This window comes from Channa argus, chromosome 22 (genome assembly GCF_033026475.1).
Source record: "Channa argus isolate prfri chromosome 22, Channa argus male v1.0, whole genome shotgun sequence".
NCBI lineage: Eukaryota > Metazoa > Chordata > Actinopteri > Anabantiformes > Channidae > Channa > Channa argus.
In genome coordinates this window covers 3,630,082-3,651,731 of record NC_090218.1, presented here as the reverse complement: position 1 = coordinate 3,651,731, position 21,650 = coordinate 3,630,082, and the positions used below count along the sequence as shown (strand labels likewise).

Here is a 21,650-nt window from a genome sequence, read left to right as displayed (position 1 = left end):
AGTTCCAATCTTGAGATGTCAGGGCTTCTTTAAACCCCCAGAAAGAGTTGTTTCTCCATGTGTCTCATATCTAAACACATTTCTCAGACCGTGCAATGAATATTAAATACAGTACAAATATATATGTGGGATCATTGCAAGTACAGACTTGAATATTTCCCATATTTGTTAAAGATTATAGTCTGCCTTCAATTCAAGCAATTCTCATCATATTTTATAACCTTTCTATGAGATGTTTACTAGAGAAATGCTAATTAAGGGGAGCTATGAATCCCCCCCCAAAAAAGACATACAGTAATGAAATGACGGTTATTCTTTTGTAAAGAGCAACAATAACTGTGTAGAAGTTTTGTCTCCAAATTGCAGGCTTTCCACGGTCGTATACTTATGAGTGTTGCTGTGTAGGAGGGCACCTACCAAACATTCGTCTTTGGTTTCTTTTGTACCTTGACTGAGGTTTATAGCAGGGTGACAGATTCCATTTTTATGACAATGAGCTCAGAGCGCCCAGAGTCACTGAGGGTGAAGAGAAAAGAAAAAGACAAAACACCTCTATTTTGCTGCTGCTACTTCCTATGGCCACTGCCAGCTATTGTTATTTCCCCTGAGCATGTGCTGATGGTCTCTCTTGTTGCATTTTGCTGTGGTGTTTTAACTTGTTTCCCTCCATTTGAAAACATTTGGTGTGGAGGGAGAAGGCAAATAGGAGAAGAAAAAAAGATGAGGCAGAAATCCAGGGAAAGAAAAAATGAAATAGAAGTTAGAGCACAAAAGCCAAAACAAACAAACCACAAGTGTCTTTAATGGCTGTGGTGGTGTCTTGGAAGAGAGAGTGGTGTGTTCAGATTAAATGAAATTTAAATTATTCATAAATATATAGCATATAATCTTTTACTATAACGTTGTGAGAGACATGACGTGGAAAAAAATAATGTCTATAGGTGGATGGGATGTTGTGTGAATGGAAAAGTGAATCTGAAGAAGTAAGATAGACAGAGATAGACGAAAGAGGTAACATGAGGCTGCAAGGAGAGAGGAAGGGCAGTCGTCTAGAATACAAATGGCTGCCTGCAGTCGGGGCCCCCTGTGCTATCTGCTGGTAATGACTGCAGAACTCTCAGCAGCTCTAATGAAAATGACTTCCAATTCCCGGCTCACTGTATTGATTGTGTTTTCATCTTTATAAAATGAATACGGGTAGTGAGCTTGTCTCCAAGCCAAGTATGAAAACTGTCGGGGGGCTTTCGAGGAGAGGCAGTCAGGACTACATGGTGTTTGGTACGGTGTTTGCATGTTCATGTACTTCTCCCCTTTAGAGAATTATACACCGTTTTATACTATCACAATTAGAATATGTCTTACAAAGGTATAACAGTTGGATTTGTCCCGTCCTTGCTTTTCAAATTTTAGTTTTTTGATTCGATTTGAGTTTAGATCAAGTATGAGGCCACTTTAAATACCTGCTTTGGCTGAGTTTTGCAAATCTATACACTCTCCCTAAGTGCAGTTCAGAAACAAACATTAACGTAATGCTTGTGATTCCGTGGCAAAGGTTCCGAGCTGACTGCCTGGGCAGATGCGAGGGCGGGTGCACTGTAGGGGCACAAAAGTACTCAGACAAATAACACTGTTCCATATGTTTGCAGAGACAAAAGTACAATTCACATAGTCATTAGATTGTGATTTCTTATATTTTCACCGAGTCGGACACATTATTGTTTCTGATCTAAAATAAACTGGTAAATATTTTGTTTTGTTCAAATTTGAACTGTCTTGTCAACAAACTAATATGATTGATACTGTATTGGCACTAACTGTATTGATGTTTGGATAGTTTGGCAGGTCTCCTGCCAAAGATGTCTCCGTTCTTTCACCCCTGCTCACCCTAATTACTTCATTTGCACTACATTACATCTCCTAACACAAAGACCTGTCATCTAAATAAACTACCAACTGGGTTTACTGATGTTACATGCAAAATGATAGTCTAATGAGCAACAAACAACAGCTTTCTAATGACTTGGACCCTGTTCTTGTCCTCAGCTTTGTGTAACACAAACAATCTTAACTTTAATCACGAAGTTGACTTCATCTGTGCCTCAAGTCCATCAACATAGTGACTCAGTTTCACACTGTTTTCTTAGATACCTTCATAAATCCAGCACTTATCACAAAAAAATCCCACCATATTCATGCTTATTCATGCTAAAATTGTACCTGTCAGATATTAGGACCCACTCTACTCACATTTATTAATGCCCCTCTCCTCGCTGTGCCCTCCGCCTTTAAAGCAGTGGTAATTAAACACCTGCTCGAAATATCACACTGTTATTCTCATGCATTTCATAATTACAGGCCAGCTTCAAATTTCCCCTTGAAAGCTCTGAAAAAGAAATAGTCAGTCAATTAACTGATTATGTATCCAGTATTGGCCATTTAGAACGGTCTGGCCTGAGGTTTTTTAGTGATATTAGCCACAGCTGCAGTCACAGCTTTCCTCTCTACAACATCTACTGTACTTATATTAAGGCAACCTTCTTCCATTTGCTGAACTCCATCTTCTAATTAGGAGCCAGAAGACTATGTGCAGAGCCACTGGTGAGAACCACCTCATCCTGTAGGTAACTCTCAGTTCAATCAGTCAGCTTTGGTGCAGAAGTTTCACATCCCTAGAGCCATTTTTATTTATTTTATTTTATTTTATTTTACTAATTCTACAAGAGAGCAGGTCTCTTGGCAATCAAACCTTAACCCCAACCCCAATCTATCATTTTGCAGCTAGTGAGCCTACAAGACATTGACCCTTTGTCATTTTTTTAGGCGATGACTACGAGGGCTGTGGGGGATCAAATCAACTGGCATCAGGGAAGAAGATGTCATTTTTCTCAGGAAATTGAGCTTCTCAACCCATAAATTAGGTGAGGTAATTGCTAAAAAATAAAGACTACTATTATATGGATTTGATTGTAAGGAGCACACAATCAACTGAAAACCAAAGAGGACAAATGAAACAATCCTGAAGGATCCTCAAAGGGATTATTGGTGATATCAAAATGTGCCCCTGTAGATTGAGAAGAATTAAAACTTCTTTTCTCAAATGTGTGGTGTTGCAAGTGGGGTTGTATAGCCACCCCCACTAACAAAGAATCATTCCAGTGTGATGTCAAAGACCTCTTTTATTCTTCTTTCAAACTATCAGTCTTCTCTGAGCAGAATGAACACTGCAGTCTTCAGTGGACCGTCCCCTTGTTTTTTAGATGCAGATGAACTGCTGCATCTCGCCCCGAGGAGCCGGCTCTGTTGTGCTGTGTCTTGTGTTTGTGAAGTGGTTGTTTTTTTTTTTCTCCAGTGTCCAAGTCTGTGCATGTCCTGCTACATTTAACTGCACACAGCATACTAAGGATAAATACAGATTTGTTCAGAGGAGGATGGTCCTAACCACATTGGAATGACGAAAAAAAAAAAGGTATAACATTTGAAATACTTCAGTTACTTTAAAGCACTTTAGTGTTACTGTATGTAGGAGACCAACGTGATGGGCTGATGGAGGTCAGATCTATCGATACATACTGTGTATTTTTTGTTCATATTTGTATAGGTTTTTTAGACTAACAGGTTTAAAAGTTAGACATAGTGCTAGCATCCTGTAGGCAGTACAGTGTGTTAAGAGGTCAAAGGATTTCTCTCTTTTATCTCGTTTATGTGTTGGGGTGGGAGTAGTACAAGTTTACATTCTCTTTTGATGTAAATCAAAGCTACTCTCTACTACAACAGTCTGACATTCACCTCTTCTTAAAAAGGTAAACAATGATACAGTATAGTTACAGATAAATATCTATAACTATCACTATAACACTGCATTACTGCAGTGAGACACATGAACACACCAAAGAATACAGGCAAGGTATTAAGAGGAGTACATAAATATGCATCTTTGAGCAGGTAAGTTTAGTTTGCCTTCCTATGGCTATTTTTAATTGGTTAAAGCGTGTGTGTGTGTGTGTGTGTGTGTGTGTGTGTGCGCGCGCACGCGCTACATACTGGGGTTTGCCTTTGGCCTGACACGTCAGTTCCAGGTTCTCTCCTTCTCTGGTCAGACCCTGAGGAAATTCCACCACGATCTTTACCTCTGGTTTGTCTGAAAGGGTGAGAGAGAGAGAGAGAGAGACAGAGAGAAAACTAAGTGGTTGAACAACATAACAGAAAAGAAATGATTTCTTTCCACTCAACATCCACTCTCTGCATCTGTATTCTTTCTGATAGATCAACACTTGCAGCTTGTTTGTAGCATAAATATCTCCTCACAGTTTACTCAGCTAAATTCAACAGATGAACTCAATACCATTTATTTACCATGTAAGATGATTTGGCCATGACATTTTTCTGTTTTTCCATCTGTAGTTAATAACATAATTATGACTGAGCTCCACGCCACTCAAACTTGGTCGGGCCGGATTTGACTTGAAGTTTAGTGTACAATTTAAATATATACACAGTTTCCATTATTTACATTTGCCATCCATTTACTGCCTTAACTTAAATATACTATACCATTACATCAAATCACTCTTCAGCAGGACTGGGTCTACCTTAGGCATATTATTGATGGAATTGTGAATCAACCTAGCAACAAAACACACGCTAATACGTTGGGGATTTACAGGTGTAAGTGGCAGACCACAGGGTACCCTGATATGTCCAAAGGTATTATGTGATAGAGTTGCTACACAACAAACGGAAAATAGAAGACAGTGCTGAGAAGCTCAGGCAGCTGCAAGGAAAATGTGAGAATGCTGTTTTGACAATCAGTTGAGTGCTTTGACAGTCGACACTATGTTATTCTTTGCAACTATGAAGTTTCTATTGTTCCCATTCCACTGATGGTGTTATCACAGCGTTTTTTCATCTTGGTGTGGGAGACAATCCTTTATTCTGGACAAAAATCTAATAGTTTATTCTCTCTATCATCTGGGTTAGTGATTGAATTCAGTTTTGCTATGTACTGAATTGACTAAGACTGAACAAATGCAACAAAAGTCCCTGTCTGACTCAAAAAAAAAAAAAAATGTGTTTGCCTTAAAAACAAACAGGGACACATTGAAAATAAAAAGAAATAAGGTGTCTCAAAGGTCCATATGTCCATTATTAGAAACGAAAGAGATAAACACCATGAACTTCAAAGCACGGTTGCACAATGTTTAGACTTTTTATTTATTTTTTAATGAATCTATAATTATCCTGTCAGGCAAGTAGGGTGGGGCATCCGAGGGTTTGATCCCAGAAGCACAAACAAAGAAGACATTCCTGCTGACTTGATGTGCAGGAGCATTGTCGTGGTGCACTAAGAGCAACCTCTCTTGACCTTTTGGAAAACCATTATTCGAGGCGATTGTCCTAGGGCATCCCTCTCTTAGTGCTCAAATGACCAGTTTCAAAATGGGCAAAGCCCTTCTTGACACTTCTGTGCTGATGTTGATAAACTGTGATGGAAATGGAAGAGAATGAGCACTTGTATTCATCAGGGGAATTCACATGTAGGTGTGCACCACCCTCACCTCTACCTGGATTTCTTGTTTTCCTGATGAACTACTGTACTTAAAAAATTCTAATAAATAAATCTACAGAATAAATAAGGTTTCTGAGAAAAAAGGTGCTCATCTCTTTAATTTCTATTAAAGAAAATGGACTTTTGTAACTCCACTTTCACAATGAATGAGGTTTACGTTTTGTTAATGTTAAACAAATATACTAATGAGTATGTATTAAAAAGATTGATTAAAGCTTGTTTAATTGCAATGCGAAATGCTGCCTTGTACTTTTGGCAACACATCAATAGCTTAATTAATCTGACCACACTTTGTCACAATGGTGAAATTACAGTCTGTCTGAAAATGTTGGTCTTTTCCCAGTTTTATAACCTAAATGCCCAATTTGGTGCCTGTATTTTAATCAGCCTGCAGACAGAGGAATAAAGCCTTTGTTATGACTTCAAAGCTAGCAGTAAAGTTCCACTCTGCTGTCTGACCTTCTTGGCAACAAACAACACGTGTCTAGCCATCCATCTGTCTAAATCACACCCTGTCAGTTGCTGGTTCTCAGTCTTGGTGATGGACAGTAAATCGGCAAAAAGCCAAGTCTTCTGCTCAGTGGGCATGCATAGGTTTAGACAGCAATCCTTTGGTTTTGTTTCCACTTCAGGCACTACATGGCATCCTGTAACTTTTCTTTGCTCACAACGTCATCTGACCTTGTCATCTCACAGCCATAAACATGAAGGACACCAGGCATCTGTAGGTTGTTTGATAGCCTCAGATAGTTACGGGGGATATTTCTTGTCTGCTTAAAGCATAAAACACACCCTGCATTTTCAGATCCGGATACTCCCTCCAGTGAATGTAAAAACTGTGACTGTATGTGAGAGGGCCAATGTCATTATGCTAACTGAACTATTTGCTTTACTGAGAGCCCCATCTCGTAAGCATTCAAGCCGGCACCATCCATCTCTCTGCAGCCAGCTAACTTTAAGGGTAAATAACCAGGCAACAACAACTACAACAAAAAACATATTGCTTTGCTTATAAATACATAAATATTACAAGTTTATTTAATTATGCTGTCCCCTGACAGTGGCCTCTTTTAGCCATTTATTACTGCACAATTCAGTGCACTTAAACATTGCCCACACAGTCAGTGATCCAGTGTAAAACACTGCGTCTATCTCAGTAATTAGTAAATAAACTTTTATATGTCACTGCAAACCTAAAAAAAAAGGTAGGCTTTATATTTTTCACAATTACTGTAATTTTCAATTTCCAAGATAGAAACATAAATGCAGCTGGATTCTAGGAAAGGTTCAGATAACTCATCACTTGATTTGGCACCAATTATAAGAGAAATAGAGCCCATGTTCAGTCGGGATGTATAGGACCTTTAGTTTATTACTTTATGTCCAACATAAAGAAATATTATAATAATAAAGTGAGTGGCACTTTGGTTTGAGATAGAATTTGTTTGTAACTGTACGGTACTTAGCATACAGTAAATATACTCCAAATGGAGCAGCTGTCAAATTATTAGGTCTCAGTACTAGTGAGGCATCAGAGAAATATTACTTTTTTTATTTAAAATATTTAAGAGTTTACAATTCTAAAATGTTAATATTATTAAGATGTTCCAAATAATGCTATAGCACTGCTTTACCTTGATACGATTAGATTTTTGTCTGAATAGTTTGTTGAATTTAGAAGATGCACAGAATTGTAGTATGAATGGTCAATCAATACTGGTGTACTGATATTATGTCCAGTAAAATGAAGCTAAGAACAAAGAACAAAACTTTGAAATCTTCATCTACCGCATTTCTAGTTATTTTTCCTACAGTCAGTAATAATTCTCAGTCAACACACTCCAAATGTAATATTTAACTGCATAGCTGAGAGATCAAAGAGAAGGTGGACTGCAGGGAGGGCTGTGCCTGTTGGTTGCTCATTACAGTATGCACAGAGCATGACAGCAGCAGCCCCTGCATGCAGCAGTATGAAGCATTGAGCCGGGTGGTCCATGTGAGCTCCCTGTTATCAGAGGCCAACAAAATGCCATGCTGCCTCTGTAGATGAGCTGATCTCCTGTTCTCGCTCTCCCAGAGAAAGGTCAGATAGCTACAGAAGAGTTTTTCTTTTTTAATAGAATGCAAGGACACGCCAAAGGCCAAAGACAGAGGTTAGAGAAGCATACAATACATAGAATAAATCACTTTGCATCCATATCTAAAAGTCCAAATTACTACAAAGGACTAGTATTGTAATTACAGTACGTATCAAATGGCCATGGTAGTTCTGTCATTACCAAGCAGTACAAACAATGCATTACTGGTTATTACTTGTTGCTCATACTGTTGTTGTTCAGCTGTCAACTCCATCAAAGATGCCTTTACACAGCTCCAAACCTTCCACACCCACATGTTCCATTGTTTTTATTCAACACAAACAATGAGAACCGAATCACAAACCGATAGCTCTACACTGTAGGACCATCAAGCAAGTACTTTAGCTTAGTCCTGGACATTACATACAGCTCACCCACTCTTCAACAGTACAGTACCCTACAGTACCCTGCACCTCAGCCACATTCCCCGCTAAACATAGTCCAAACTGATATCACCCCCCTCAAACTCCCAATAAGACTCAGGCTAACTCTCGAATGTGTCACATGTAATTGATCATTACTGGCATTAGTAACACCACAGATATTGTGGCAGAAATACAAATGCTGCAAGGATTTGTGAAGGCTAACAAGACATACTGCAGTAAAACACAGTTATAGCAATAAACATGACCTCTAACCTCCAAGCTGAAGTCTGTTGCTTCTTCTTGGTTTCAGGGGAATGTTAATTAGTTCAGTTATGTTTGGAAACCTTTTGGGGGTCATTTGTTTAAACAGTGCGTATGCAGAAATAAGCAGGCACACAGTGCCTTTTTTTTTTTAAATACAAAAACTGACTTGTCTTTTACAGAAGTATTTACATCCTTTGCTGTGGCAGTCTAAACTGTGATAGATTTATACAGTCTGCCTTCATTTTTCTTGAGATGTGTCTAGAAGTTGACTAGAGTCCACCTATTGTACATAAACTGACTGTGTAGTTTATAAAGATACAGACGTGTTTCTTTAAGGCCTTCACACTGCGTATCAGAAAACAAGCTAAGCCATGAAATTCAAGGGACTCTGTGTATAGACACCCCCTTATTGTTTTTAGTGAGACATATAATAGGGCAAAGACCAATGGCTTTTAGCTTGTCTCTTCAGGAGTCACCACAGCAGAACGTGTTCTGCACATGGCTGGGTGGGGCCACACATGATGGGGTGGGATGCGAACCTTCTTTATCCCAAACCAATGCTCTACCACTGAGACACCAGGCCCACGAGACATAGAATAGGGCAATGGTACAAAACCATTTCTAAAGCTTTGAGTGTTCCCAAGAAGGAAACCACCAGAATTGCTGTCCAGCCAAACTGACCAAGGCCACAAGCCAAAACATGTTGGTCTAATAATAAAGTTTTTCGAGAATCAGCAGGTGTTGCTGGCCATTTGATCTTTTCAGTTTCAGGTCTCCTCATTTATCCACCGTGACAGAAGTTCAGACGTTGTCCCTGTTTCAGGCAAACCCAGGAAACAGACAAGGTCAGCCGTCTTCACCTGACCATGACCAGAAGTATACAGCCAGTACACAGCCAGTACACACACAAGATATCTCTGACTCTTTTGAGTTGTCTAACTAAAGCCCAGACTTAAACCCTGGAGTACATCTGTGCGAAGTCCATAATATATCAGCTCACATCCAATCTTACGGAGCATGAGAGGATCTGTCAAGAAGAAGTAGATAAACTGCTTAAATCCAGAAGTGAGAAGCTTTTAGAGATTTACGTAAGAGGACTTGAAGCTGGTTTTGTTGGTAAAGAGGGCACTTCACACCACCGGGTGTGTGAATGACAGATTTTAGCTATTGAGTTTTCTTAAAATGGCTTATACTTTTTATTATGAGCTATTGCTAGAGTTTGTTAGAAAGTTTGTTTTCACTTTCAAAATAAATTTACAAGCAGCAAAATAAAGTAAAAATCTACTATGCAGTATTTTTCTTTTAGGGTTAATTTACCCACTAGCTTCCAAAAAACTTTTTGAAAAATTATAAAATATTTTTGGCTTTAGTTCATTTTTTGTGTCTTATTTGGGATTCTATTTCCCTGTGTTTCTGTGCTTTCACATTATCTTTTACTCTACAAGCAGTAATTATTTTTTACTGTTCATTCACTACTTATAAACTAAATTATTACCAAATTATTGCCAATTGTGATTGAAACATTGTAGTTTATGTTGCCAGGACATTTTGCGTGCTACAAATAATCAGAGCTGTGGGAGTTATAAATCTTTGTTGCTAGTCTTTTCATTGATAACAGGAGCGTTGACTTTGGTGTGTACACACACAGTGAGTCTGGGAGACAAAACTGGCCTCATATAAGTGCAAGGTTTCACAAAGAACCTCTGCCTCTGTGCTCTAGGCACAAGACACTTTTTAAAACTTTTATACTCAAACTGCTCGGCACTGTTTTAACATATTCATGGTCCCAAATGACACTCAGGCAAGACTGTGAATATGTGGATGCTAAAATAAAAACAGAAGATTTTGTAACATAACATCAACTGCACATGTAACCCTTTTAGTTTGTAGTAACAGAGGTTTTAAGAAGGCAAAACATTACTTTTCCTGACAGAGCAGCAACAAAACATTTGTATATCTATCTAGAAAATGTTCATCAATATGCTGCTTTATTTCTTTCCACTTTCCAATCATCATGTATCAAGCTCTATTGTCTAGAGTTAAATTTATAAAATGTGAAGGAAAATGTGAGAAATTTATGTAATTTAATTAGTGGATGGAACAATCACATTCTACTGCAGTCTAATTTCCCCTTTTTATTCATCATAACCTGTGCATAGAGATGATCTTCCATCAATGACACTGAAATACATGTCATACCCTAATGTAGCTTTAGTAGCAGATTTATGCCATTTCATTAGTGGGGTGAACTACTCTTCTCTATTCCAGTCCAATTGACTGAGTTAAGCTGATGAGATTAAAAAAGAAAAAGAATAAAACTTTTCTGTTTAAATATCTAGGAAGATTAATAATTTATTTCAGATGTACTTACACTGAACCTCCAGGTATTTCTGTGCTTGGAAGTCCTTGACTGCTGGGTGGTCTACAATGCAAACCACAGGTAAACCGTCATCCTCCTTACTCACTGTGAATGTCAGCCGGCTGGTTACTGTATACATCTTGTCATAGCTCAGCTCAACTTTAGGCTTGCCTGTGGAAAAGGGAGACAATCGAAGTTAGATACCGTATACAGGCACATTTCGGAATTCATTTAAAATATGAACAAGCACTACATATACTTACACAGTATATAAACATCACTAACTGTAGTTTGGAAAGTAACAGTGGACACTTGATCAGATAAAGCAAAATCACTAAGCAACCAATTAGTAAACCAACTAATTAATAGGAATGTCCTAATCCAGCTTTTTTAGATCTGATACCTTTGGTGTTAGCAATCGACAGATACCGATCCAATACTGCTGTAAATGTTCAAAGTGTCTGACATCTCACACAATCTCAGACACACATTGCTCATCAAAATACTCAGAGTCAAATCATATTAAGCTTATCTGCATAAACTAATGATGAAAATAGAAGAAAAACTGGAAGAATGGGACTCTGAGACTGACATGATGGTACAATATCAGTCTGTCCTCTAGTGCAATGTTCTACATGTCAGTTAAAGTTCCCCAGATGAGAATAATCCTGTGCTGAGTGTTTGAAATCTCCCACCGTGCAGAAGCAAGTGTCTGTGGTGAGAAAACACTTTATTTTGGCCGATACTTTTAAATATGTCATAAGCACTGATCAGGTCTTCTCTACTAATTTCTGATTGTCATAAAGAATGTAGAAAGGAGTGAGGGTGAAGATCTCAAAACATCGGTTGACTGAAGACTAAACCTCGACCTACTGTCACAAACCTTGCGGTGCAGCTACACAGAGGAAAAGACAGCAAACAATTATTATTAGAATTATTTCTACATTTTCTTAGCAGAATGTTTGTAATTGTCCTCCAAATCTGAACAAGTTAAACACCATAAGTTTTAACCTCATCGCTGTGAGGGCTTACACGGAAATTAATGATTTTTGTCTGAAATTTTAATGTTTTCAATCAAGTGTGAGCATATCTACTATCTGGGAATGTGGTGAGATCTTGGGGGGATGTATTGTTTAATTGTTTAATCATCCATTGTCAAATTGTTTTAATCATCCAAAGGACTCTTGGCTTTAATCAAATTTTGTCGCTCATGTATGTTTCCCACAAGTCGTGTAGTAAAATATAGCCAAAAGATAATATTTGGACTTCTTCCGCAGTTGAGTTATTATTATTATTATTATTATTATTATTATTATTATTAATAATAATATTATCATCATCATCATCTTCATCATTATTATTATTATATATAGCTATATATAAAGCTCTGTGTTTGATTGTACAAGAGTCAGCCCAGTAAATTTGGCTTTTTGAGATAACAATGGTCAAACCTTTTGACTTAAGGCTACTTGAAAAAAAAAAAAACATGCTTTAAAAATATGAAGGCTTGACAAAGGTAAGGCTGCAAGGAAGACGTCTTTCTTCCACTGACCTTACAAAATATGGAGAGTGGAAATGAGGAGTGTGTCCTTGAGAGTGTCAAATAAGGTGAATCAGCTTAGAATTGCCTGCTGTCAGTGTGACTATGAATCCCTCATTAGGCTTTATGAAGCCAGATTTATTGTGTAGCCATCCTTTACACAGCACCAAGTCTGAAGCCTACAAAGTAACCCTGTAATATCTAACAATGCGTTTTTAAAATGAAATGAAGAGGACACCTCATCACACTTACACAAAATAAGAGGGATAGCTGCATACAGTGCTACACAGCAATGTTTCAGAAAGAGATTGATTATCTTTATCCCTTTGTCCTAGATGGTGTTATGGTGTGCCTGTGCCCCATCAATAAAACAAATACAAGTAGCAAAGCAGTGAAATAATCTGAAAAGAGAAATGCTAGAACATTAAGCGAAAAGTTGCATCCATATGTTGGCACTGTAGCTGTAAAATATGTACCGAGCGCATATTCTACCCACTCATCTACTGCAGCTCAGCAACTGTGGTGATACCGTCACCGTGGTGACAGCTGTCTCTTTGGATGCCGGGAAAGAATACCTGTGTGATGTGCCTGGTGTAAAGGAACAGGTTGTCATGAATAAATACCACTAGAGGCTTCAGATGCCTGCAAGCACCTGAAACAGCATTCTGAAAGGGTCTCCTCAAATCAAAAATGACTTTTGAGATGCATGACACAGTGGTGAAGTCTTAATTCAAGTTCTACCATGTTGCTTGTTTTTTTTCCTTGCCTGCATTGCATGAATGTCTCCAGACACAGACACAGAGACAGAGAAGCTACAAACCCATCTCTCCACCAACGAATAAATGCAGCCAATGAATTCTGCTATGCACTGTATACAACTAGAACTGACTGTCCATTCCTTGGGGAATGCAGAGGAGACAGAGAAGTCACAAGAAGGACATCTGATGTTCTCCAAACATGCTGCTTTAGGTATTTGTGTATTGAAGTAGAGATGATGTGGCCCATGAGTGCAACACTCAACATTTTGGTGCAGACCTGGGCAAAAGACAGAACAAACACATCCAAATGAAAACTCTTCTGTTTACCTTTTGATAACATTAAAATGAGAAAGGTTGATGCTGATTGCAGGACCTTTAACAATGTAGGGACAACTATTTCTTCACTAAAGTAGCCGGTAGAGTTGTTTGCTCCATTTGCATGGAACATCAGGCTGTTTTTAGAGATTACAATCTCAGTCGACACCAAGACAAAACATGCTGCTAGCAAAGCTATAAAAACAGCAATGAGTTTTTACAAAGTGCCACACAGCAAACGACTTGTCAAATGCTAGTTAAGGGACATCTCACAACCAACCACCCTCAAAGAGGGAATTCATCAAAGAAGGCTTGGTGGACACCGCAGTGATAATCTGCACACACAAGAAGGAGTTGTTTGAAAAATGTTTGCTGCTGGGACTCACTGTGACAAGCAATTCAACAAGTTAAGGTACAGGTTGTCCCTTACAGATAAACATGTGCCAGTTATGCTGTGTACAGGCCTGTTTGGAATTGTCTCCTTACTGTGGAGGTGTCGGTCAGTCAGGCTGTCAGACAAGGCCTATACATGGCTTTGCTGCACATTATAACAAAACATAGACAAACTGGATGCACATATGCAAAACCAGCCACTGAGGCCTCACATTTAAAGTATTTTCTCTTGTAAAAGTAGACCACGATGTTTGAAAGCACTTCCAATAAAGCACAAATCTCACCGTTGTGCGGCTCGTTATACTGCAAAATAGCAAACCCCCAAAGTCATTTACCACCCATTTCTGTCAGATGTTTTTGGGACTGTTTCCTGTGCAGATAAGAGACACATCTGAATGGTCTACGCATAATTACATCAGTCATGACACCTGATTTCAGTGCACTCCAAGCTCATCAAGAGACTATATTCCTCCCACTGAGATGGATATCACAGAAACACTATGTGTTGACTAATGCACATGTGCAAGCACAGTAACTCAACAAAATGGATTTTTTCCATTGAGTGACCCGTGTGAAGTATGCATTTCTGTTGCAATGCTGATCCATGCACTTGTTCAAGTCTAGTAACTAAAATATAGATAGATAGAGGCAACTGTATAATATGAACACATTCAAAATAAGAGCTTGTGTTTGGAAAACGTTGATCTATAAATGAGCAAGATCTGCATTTTTGTTCAAAAAATGTATGTCCTTGAGAAAATAAGTTGGTAGAACAGGTTTACAATAACCGTGATGACTCACACTTTCGGTGTAATAAAAAGTGGATTAAATTTAGTAATCCACTTTAGTTTCATGTGTTTTGTGAGCTGAAATTACTATTATATGTAGAACCTAATATTTCCCGTAACAAAGCACATGAGAAATGTATTATCTGCATGTGAATGGCCTCTGACACGGTGGCAGATTTCTCATTGCCTGCCATTGTTGTCGTTCTAGTCACTAGATTAAAATATTTTTCATATCTAACTGAATTGCAGTCCATTAGCAAACAAGGTAGTTTTGTCACTGTGCAATAACTTACCAACAGCCTATTTGGGAGCTTGTTGCAGATCTGACTTTGGCTGCTTTATCCACCTACGTAGATGACGTGTGGTTTCGCCACACTTTTATTTACCAATATGGTGCTGTGTAAAAATGAATAATTAGATTAATACTAATCCTGCTGGTGCCCTGGTTTTAATTGTGCCTGATTGTTTTCCTATAAAACTAGCAAGCAGGTGACAAATCATGTGATTTTACACAACAGAGCATGAAAAGCCCTTAGAAAGTGGAGTGAGTATTGCTGATGAATTAGTAATTGGTCTCTGTTTGCAAACATCATGTAGTGTTTAGCACTAAGAACATTCTGAGAGACTAATTTTGGAGTGGTGCCAGGGGAGATGAATGTCACCGAAATGTAGTGGAAGGTCAGATGGAAGCTGAAGTGGCACTTTAAATGTTTTGTAATGCCTAACAAACAAACTCCGTTTGTCTTCTTCTTCTGTTCCTCCTCCACTTTTCACTTGCTCCGTTGTTATCGTTTGACCACGTTCTGCCGGATCAAGAAGAGAGTAATGCCTCGTTTAATAAAATATAGGTCGTTCCAATTTTATCTCTTTACTTTCCCCACAATATTCCTTTATCCATTTCGAGACTCTTCCTGCTGGGGTAGTGCAGGCTAATTGAAATCACCCTGTGGATGTCTTGTAAGACTCGAGGCTAATGGCTGTTCTGGTCCCTGTTAGTCAATGAAGTGCCCTACGTACGGGCTTTCTTTTCTCTATCTCCCTTTTTTTATTGTAAAAGAACAGAAAGAAATGACCTGCACTGCTAGATCTTGCACTTGCTTTTTCATGACTTTGACTAGAGCATAAGCTTAAGAGCTGGAGATATCAGTGTCGGGGCATATGTTAATAAATCACTAAAAAAACAGGATAAGAGCAAATGAAAGAGAAGGAGATAATAATGAGATAATGGGTCTATGCATATTAGGAGAAATGGTTGGATTTACATTGGCAAGCATGACAATTGCAACCTTTAAATGATATTTAAGAGAGCCTGATTATCCCTTACAGTAATTAAGTTAAATTCTGGGGACATTTAATTAGAAATAAGTCTGCCGGGCAAGGAGCCACAGCTGAAGGCAATTTAAGTCATTCTGCCCTGGTGTCAGGACTCTGGCACCCTCAGCCATTCTTTTTCCTCCCATCTTTCATGTTCTTGCACTCTCTGGTCTTTCACATTTTCAGCTTCAGCAGAGCAATACCAGGTTTCATTTTTCACGAAACTACCGTGGTATAAACTAAACAAAGTGTGTTGATACAGTTTTCTAAAAAGCTAACATTACCGTCAGAGCTAACCAAGGAGACAGTCAACAATGCTGATATTGTTGAAATAACTATAATGTCCCTTAGACTTCATTTACAATGAAGCTAGGAATTTCAAACAATACAATTAAATATGAGGGCCTGCTTTTAGCACCTTTCACTGGTGGCAAAAATTGGATGAAAGTAAATGACATGCTCCCAAAGTAGTGTTGTGACAGGTGAGCCATTAAATACTCCTGAGTATTGTGATACGACAAACATAAATTGGATCTATCAGTTGTAGGACTTCAAAGAGTGCTGAGCTTTATTCTGTAAATGGCAATCCTTTCTCAACAAATGTGAGAAAACTGCATGGGCGTGTGGTCGTGTGGAGACATTGTTTAATTTTTTCCCCCCGTAAAACAAGCAAATTAAAAACTCTAATCTAAAAAAAAGTTTAAAATTACTCCTCACTCATACAGCAGAGAATTTGCACAACTCAACTACATTTAATTTGTACAGTATTTGCCTATGACATTTACCTAGAAGCATCAGTGAAATCAGGCACCAGGGGAGCTTTACCATTCGCTATTCAATACATACAGCCTAAGTCATGCTAATATGCGTAAAATGACCAGCAGAAACGCAGAAAGAATTTACTGAATGTCAACTGTTTTTTTTATGTTTTAAGTCAAACCCTGACCTTAGCACATTGGAACATTCTCAGATTTGAACTGGCCATTAAAGGTTTAATGTGCTCTAGTGTAGAGGTGAAGCTGCTCAGGGGCTTCTACACAGCTTCTGATTAGGACCTTTGTTTCAAAGTCTTTACAAAGCTTGCTGTCTGGGCTCTGAGGTGGAGTTGCCTGGCAGGAGGCCTGTTCACCCCTGAGCTCTGCTCAGACTTCTAAAGCTCAGCTACCTTTGATGAAAGCATGAAAGTTGTTGCAGCGCCAAAAGACTCTGGCCACCACTGCACATCCTCATTGCTTTAATGGAAGTTAGCCAAAGTTGTAGTTCAATTTAAAAAGTAACATCTTTGACGCAAACACTAGTAAGTCAAAGGTAAGTGGGAATCCAGCCTTACTGGAGTTTTTATATGTTTTTTAACTTTTGATGTACTTGATTAAGTCCCATGGCAGGTTTTTGTGGACAGACTGCCACATTTAATGCAATTAGGGTTTGAGATTCAGTGTGTTATGTGGGGACACTTCAACAGGATGCCAGGAGGAGCTGGGAGTCGAACCGCTAACACTCCGGTTCATTGACAACTGCTTCACCACAACAAATGCTTAGATGCATGCAAAAGGTGGAACAGAATAATGTGAGAATGTGCTCACCTGCAGAAATGCATTTTAAATTGAAACGTCAAAGTAGTGAAAAATGCCTTCACTCATAGCAGCCTAATCCATTTCCAAGTTTTTCCCTCTGGAACAACACAAATGATGATACAGACTGCACTATGAAATCAGATGCTCAGCAAGAACATTGAACTCTGGTGTCCCCTGATGCCCACTAGAAGTGCGTGTGCTTTTCCAATGTGTAATTACACAGCACCCAACCACTTTTTATTGCTGTGATTATTGCCCCTCAAAACAATTAGCTTATTTGGAGATTTAGTAGTGTTTTTGTTTTGAACATCTTCTACTTATCATTTTCATCAATTTCTCTTCTTTGTCATGTCAGAAATGTTATAATGTTTTAAATGTATGTTGTGACGCCCTCTATTTCATTGTCTACAGTTTTCTTTCAGGCTGTGTAGTCTGGTTTGTGGTTCACCGTAAATGAGCAGTTGATTCATTTACTTATCACTATTCAAAATAGTTCCCAAGAGTTAACAAGTGACTAACATTTTACTTTATCATGACTTCTAAAGAGAAAACTGCATTTAGTGAGCATACAGAGCGATGTATCTGGTGAGGATCAACAATCAGAATAACTGAAAGCATACAGTACATGGATTCATTTTTCTGTTTGCATATATGCTTTTATGTGGAATGAATGTGAGTTCTTTTCAAAGTGAAAGAAATGGCAAAGGCAGGAAGGGTTTTTTTCTTTTTAGATGCAATACATCATAGCCCTTTTACTATGGTTCAGGGATTATAATGTTTTTCTGTGTCAGGGAGAGGCACTCTTTGAACAGATCAGAAAAGTAAAAAAATGAGTGATTATTTTTTTTTTTAAAAGCTACAAATGATTTCCTGCAAGTGTCAAGACCGAAAAAGCCTCCGTTAATGATTGTGGATCTCTCTGTGCGGGGAGCACACCTACCTGGAACCTCCTTATCTCCCTTCATCCATCTGATGGTGGCAGCCGGCTTACTGCTCATGGCAGTGCAGGTCATCTCTGTCTCGTTGCCCTCGCTCAGGACCTCATCCCTTGCCTCTATGATGGGGTTACCAGGAGGAACTACGACAGGACAAACCAACCATCTGTAAACACTGGGAAATGATACCACAGTACCTCTACATCCTTATGTAAAGATGCAGAGAAAACACACCAAACAAGTCAGAAGAGAGTGATTTGTTATTGCTTTTCAAAGTAGGTCAGATGACAATTAGGAAGCTGAAGCTTTTATTAAAGTTAAATAAATATTTTAAGAATTAAGGAATTAAACAGCAACACTATGATGATGCATTCTGTGCAAATGTTATACTTACTGCTTTTAGTAATAATTAGTTCTACCCAAACATATTATCCATAGTATACTACTGAATAATTTGCTTACTTACTCCTTTTGTTGAAAAGTCAATCAATGTATTTCATATAACATAAAATCTATGGATGTTGAAAGAAAATATGTCTCCAAATATATCTCCTAAAGTCTTTGTTCCTGTACGATTAAAACGCAATTACAAATCTATTTTTATAAGAAACATAACTAATTTATTTATTTCTTGTCCTTTCGGCTTATCCCGTAAGTTATGTAAACTGGAATGGGCTGTTGGGGGTTCAATGTTTTGCCCAGGGACACTTCAACATGTGGTCGAGAAGAGTGGGGCACAAACCTCTGACCCTGTGGTCGATGGTCGGCCACTACCAACTGAACCACTGCCCCCCCAAATGTAACTGCAATTGGTTTAGTAGTTAATTAGGATAAGTTGTTAATAACTGTAAGTTACAAGTTGCAAATATTTGTGATTCACTTAGTTGGCCTGCCATCCATTACAACCAACTCTTATTGAAAGACTTTATTTAAATACAGTAATATGTTTTATTTGAACATAGTTCATTTCTAGTTTAGGTAAATAGGAACATCATTTTTACGAGACAGGTTTTGAGCCAATATCCCAGTTGTAAAGGTTTTCTGCTCATACTTTTCTTATGATATATTGAGGCATTTTATCCTAATTGATAATGATTAAAAATTGCCTCCTCAGCTGAGGACTTTTGGTTCACATGTTTTTATGAATATTTGAAAGGGACGTGTCCAATCTAAATCAGTGATGATTTTGGAAGTGGATAAGGGTCTTTACGAACACCAATGGATAAAAACTTATATTTGTTTTATTTTGTTGATTCTTCAAAGAAAATATCTTGGTTTACCGTTGCTAAGGTGGGATATAAATCAAAATGTAACCATCATAGTATGAAGGCATTTGTACCTAGATACATTACTAAGGCGTGGGTGTTTAATAATTCACTATTATTGGATATCCTATATAGGTGAGCATATCATAACAATTGCATAACTCATTTTTATTTGTATAAAAAAAACAACTGCTGTCTATTTAAAATTAAAGTAAAAGTTTGGAATTTGTGCCAGTGTTCAGGACAGAAAATATAAACAATATCATTATAGATTTTAACTTGTGCAGCAATCACTGAATCCATATTACAGAAATCACATACACACAGGAAGAATCTTTTTGAATAAATTCTATATGAACCACACACACAAAAGAACAAAAAATTGCATTGAAACCAAAAACACACAGGATGAAGGTGTCATGAATGTGTCTTAAATATGTCAGTATGACCTTTTTGGTGAGTCATACTTGCAAACTGAAATTGTATATTTTCTTGTTTTAAGACAAAAACTTTATTACAGGAGCCAATGGTCACACACAAAATACTCCAAATGATTTCCCTCTTCTAAACTGCTGCTGTTGGCATTTCTAGGACTTTTTCTAGTAAGCGGCTGTCTAAATTTTGATTAATATGCTTCAGCTACCTGCTACCAGTCTCGTTGTATGTGTGTGTGTGTGTGTGTGATAAGTCTTGCTGATGTACTTAGCACAGTGATGTCAGCGTAGGCTTCCTGCGGGGGGTCTGTGTAGAGCTGGCAAACATATCGACCCTCGTCTGACAGTGAGACATTAGACAGTGACACCCGCAGCTCGTTGTCTGAGAAGTTCACCAGCTGAAAGCGAGCGTCTTTCAGTGCTGAAGGAGAAAAACACACAAATGCACAATGTTTATTTCATCTCAAGGTAGCATGTACATGTAATAATACATATATAGTAAGATAGGAGTATGTTCATTTTCAACATTGAAAATATAGACAGACTAACACTAGGATCAGACTTTGAGCCCATAAATATAAAAAAACACACCTTACTATCACAAAAGACAAAAAGCAGCAGCTAATCAACTAGGTTGCACTAAAAAATGTTAGGAGTTTTGTTGATACATTATTTAAGATAATAGCGGGCTTATTCACATTTAAATTAGTTCATTAACTAATAAAGTAATGAGCTAATTGTGTTGGCTTCACTACAATAAGTATTGTATTCATCGTTTTTGTTGATAAGTGGTGTTTTCTTTCTACCAGTTCAGAAAAAAACGTTCATATCACAAGGAAATTATTATATTGCATTTTACCATAGTGCTGTTCATTATGCTGCCAAAAATTAAAATAAATAAAAAATTAGGAATGCAAAAACAGGAATCATCCAAGAAGCAATTAATTTTTTTTTTATATTGCTTCGGATGAATAATAAATGATCCTTTGTTGTCTTTTGTCAGCCTTTTAATTCATCAGAGGATTTTATTTCCAGTTGGTTTTACAGAGAATAATTAGCCCAAACCCAAGAGCCATGCGATGTTGCAATCCTGCTTTCTGTGGGTGTGAAATATGTCACTTTTTGTAGGTTTTATAGACAAATATGTTCCTACTCACTTTTAACTTCAAGTCCATCACAAAAACAAGCATGCTTCAAAGAGCAGAAAAAGCTACCTCAATCTAATTAGTCAACAATCAATCACAGTGCACAGTGATGTAACACAGCATGCAGCAACGACAGAGGCGAGAAATTAAGGAACAAAATACAATTCACACTTTTGTAACTCCCTTAGGTTTAAACAAACAAACAAACAAAAAAAAAAAACGCAGATCACATGCAAACGCCATAGTTTGTATTAATAGAGGCCTCATCCTTTGGCTGTCCTTTAGCTGGCCTACAGCTGAATTGAGGACAAATCCATAAATCCTGCCTCTGTAGACACTTTCATCTTTCCTAACCTTGTTTTCCCACCTATAAGCACACTATCAGCTGTAATGTAGAATGACAACATGTGGTTAAGATGAAAGCCTACCTGTCTCCATCTTCCTTCGATGTGCTGATAAATTCTGCTCTGATTGACAGCAACTCCAGGCTCTTTGCA

The 21,650-nt window shown here is 38.0% G+C and overlaps 1 protein-coding gene across 6 annotated transcripts in view; it reads right to left on the bottom strand.

Annotated features, from left to right (window-relative positions):
- Positions 1–21,650, bottom strand: part of cadm1a (cell adhesion molecule 1a) — a 322,140-nt gene that overhangs the window by 52,549 nt on the left and 247,941 nt on the right. For all 6 annotated transcript variants that reach the window (XM_067491839.1, XM_067491841.1, XM_067491842.1 and 3 more), the window contains 4 exons: positions 20,277–20,429; positions 18,315–18,452; positions 10,705–10,863; positions 4,042–4,138 (listed from right to left, as the gene is read on the bottom strand). In XM_067491839.1, the coding sequence (XP_067347940.1) occupies positions 4,042–4,138; positions 10,705–10,863; positions 18,315–18,452; positions 20,277–20,429 (547 nt within the window). The remainder of the gene's footprint in view (positions 1–4,041; positions 4,139–10,704; positions 10,864–18,314; positions 18,453–20,276; positions 20,430–21,650) is intronic.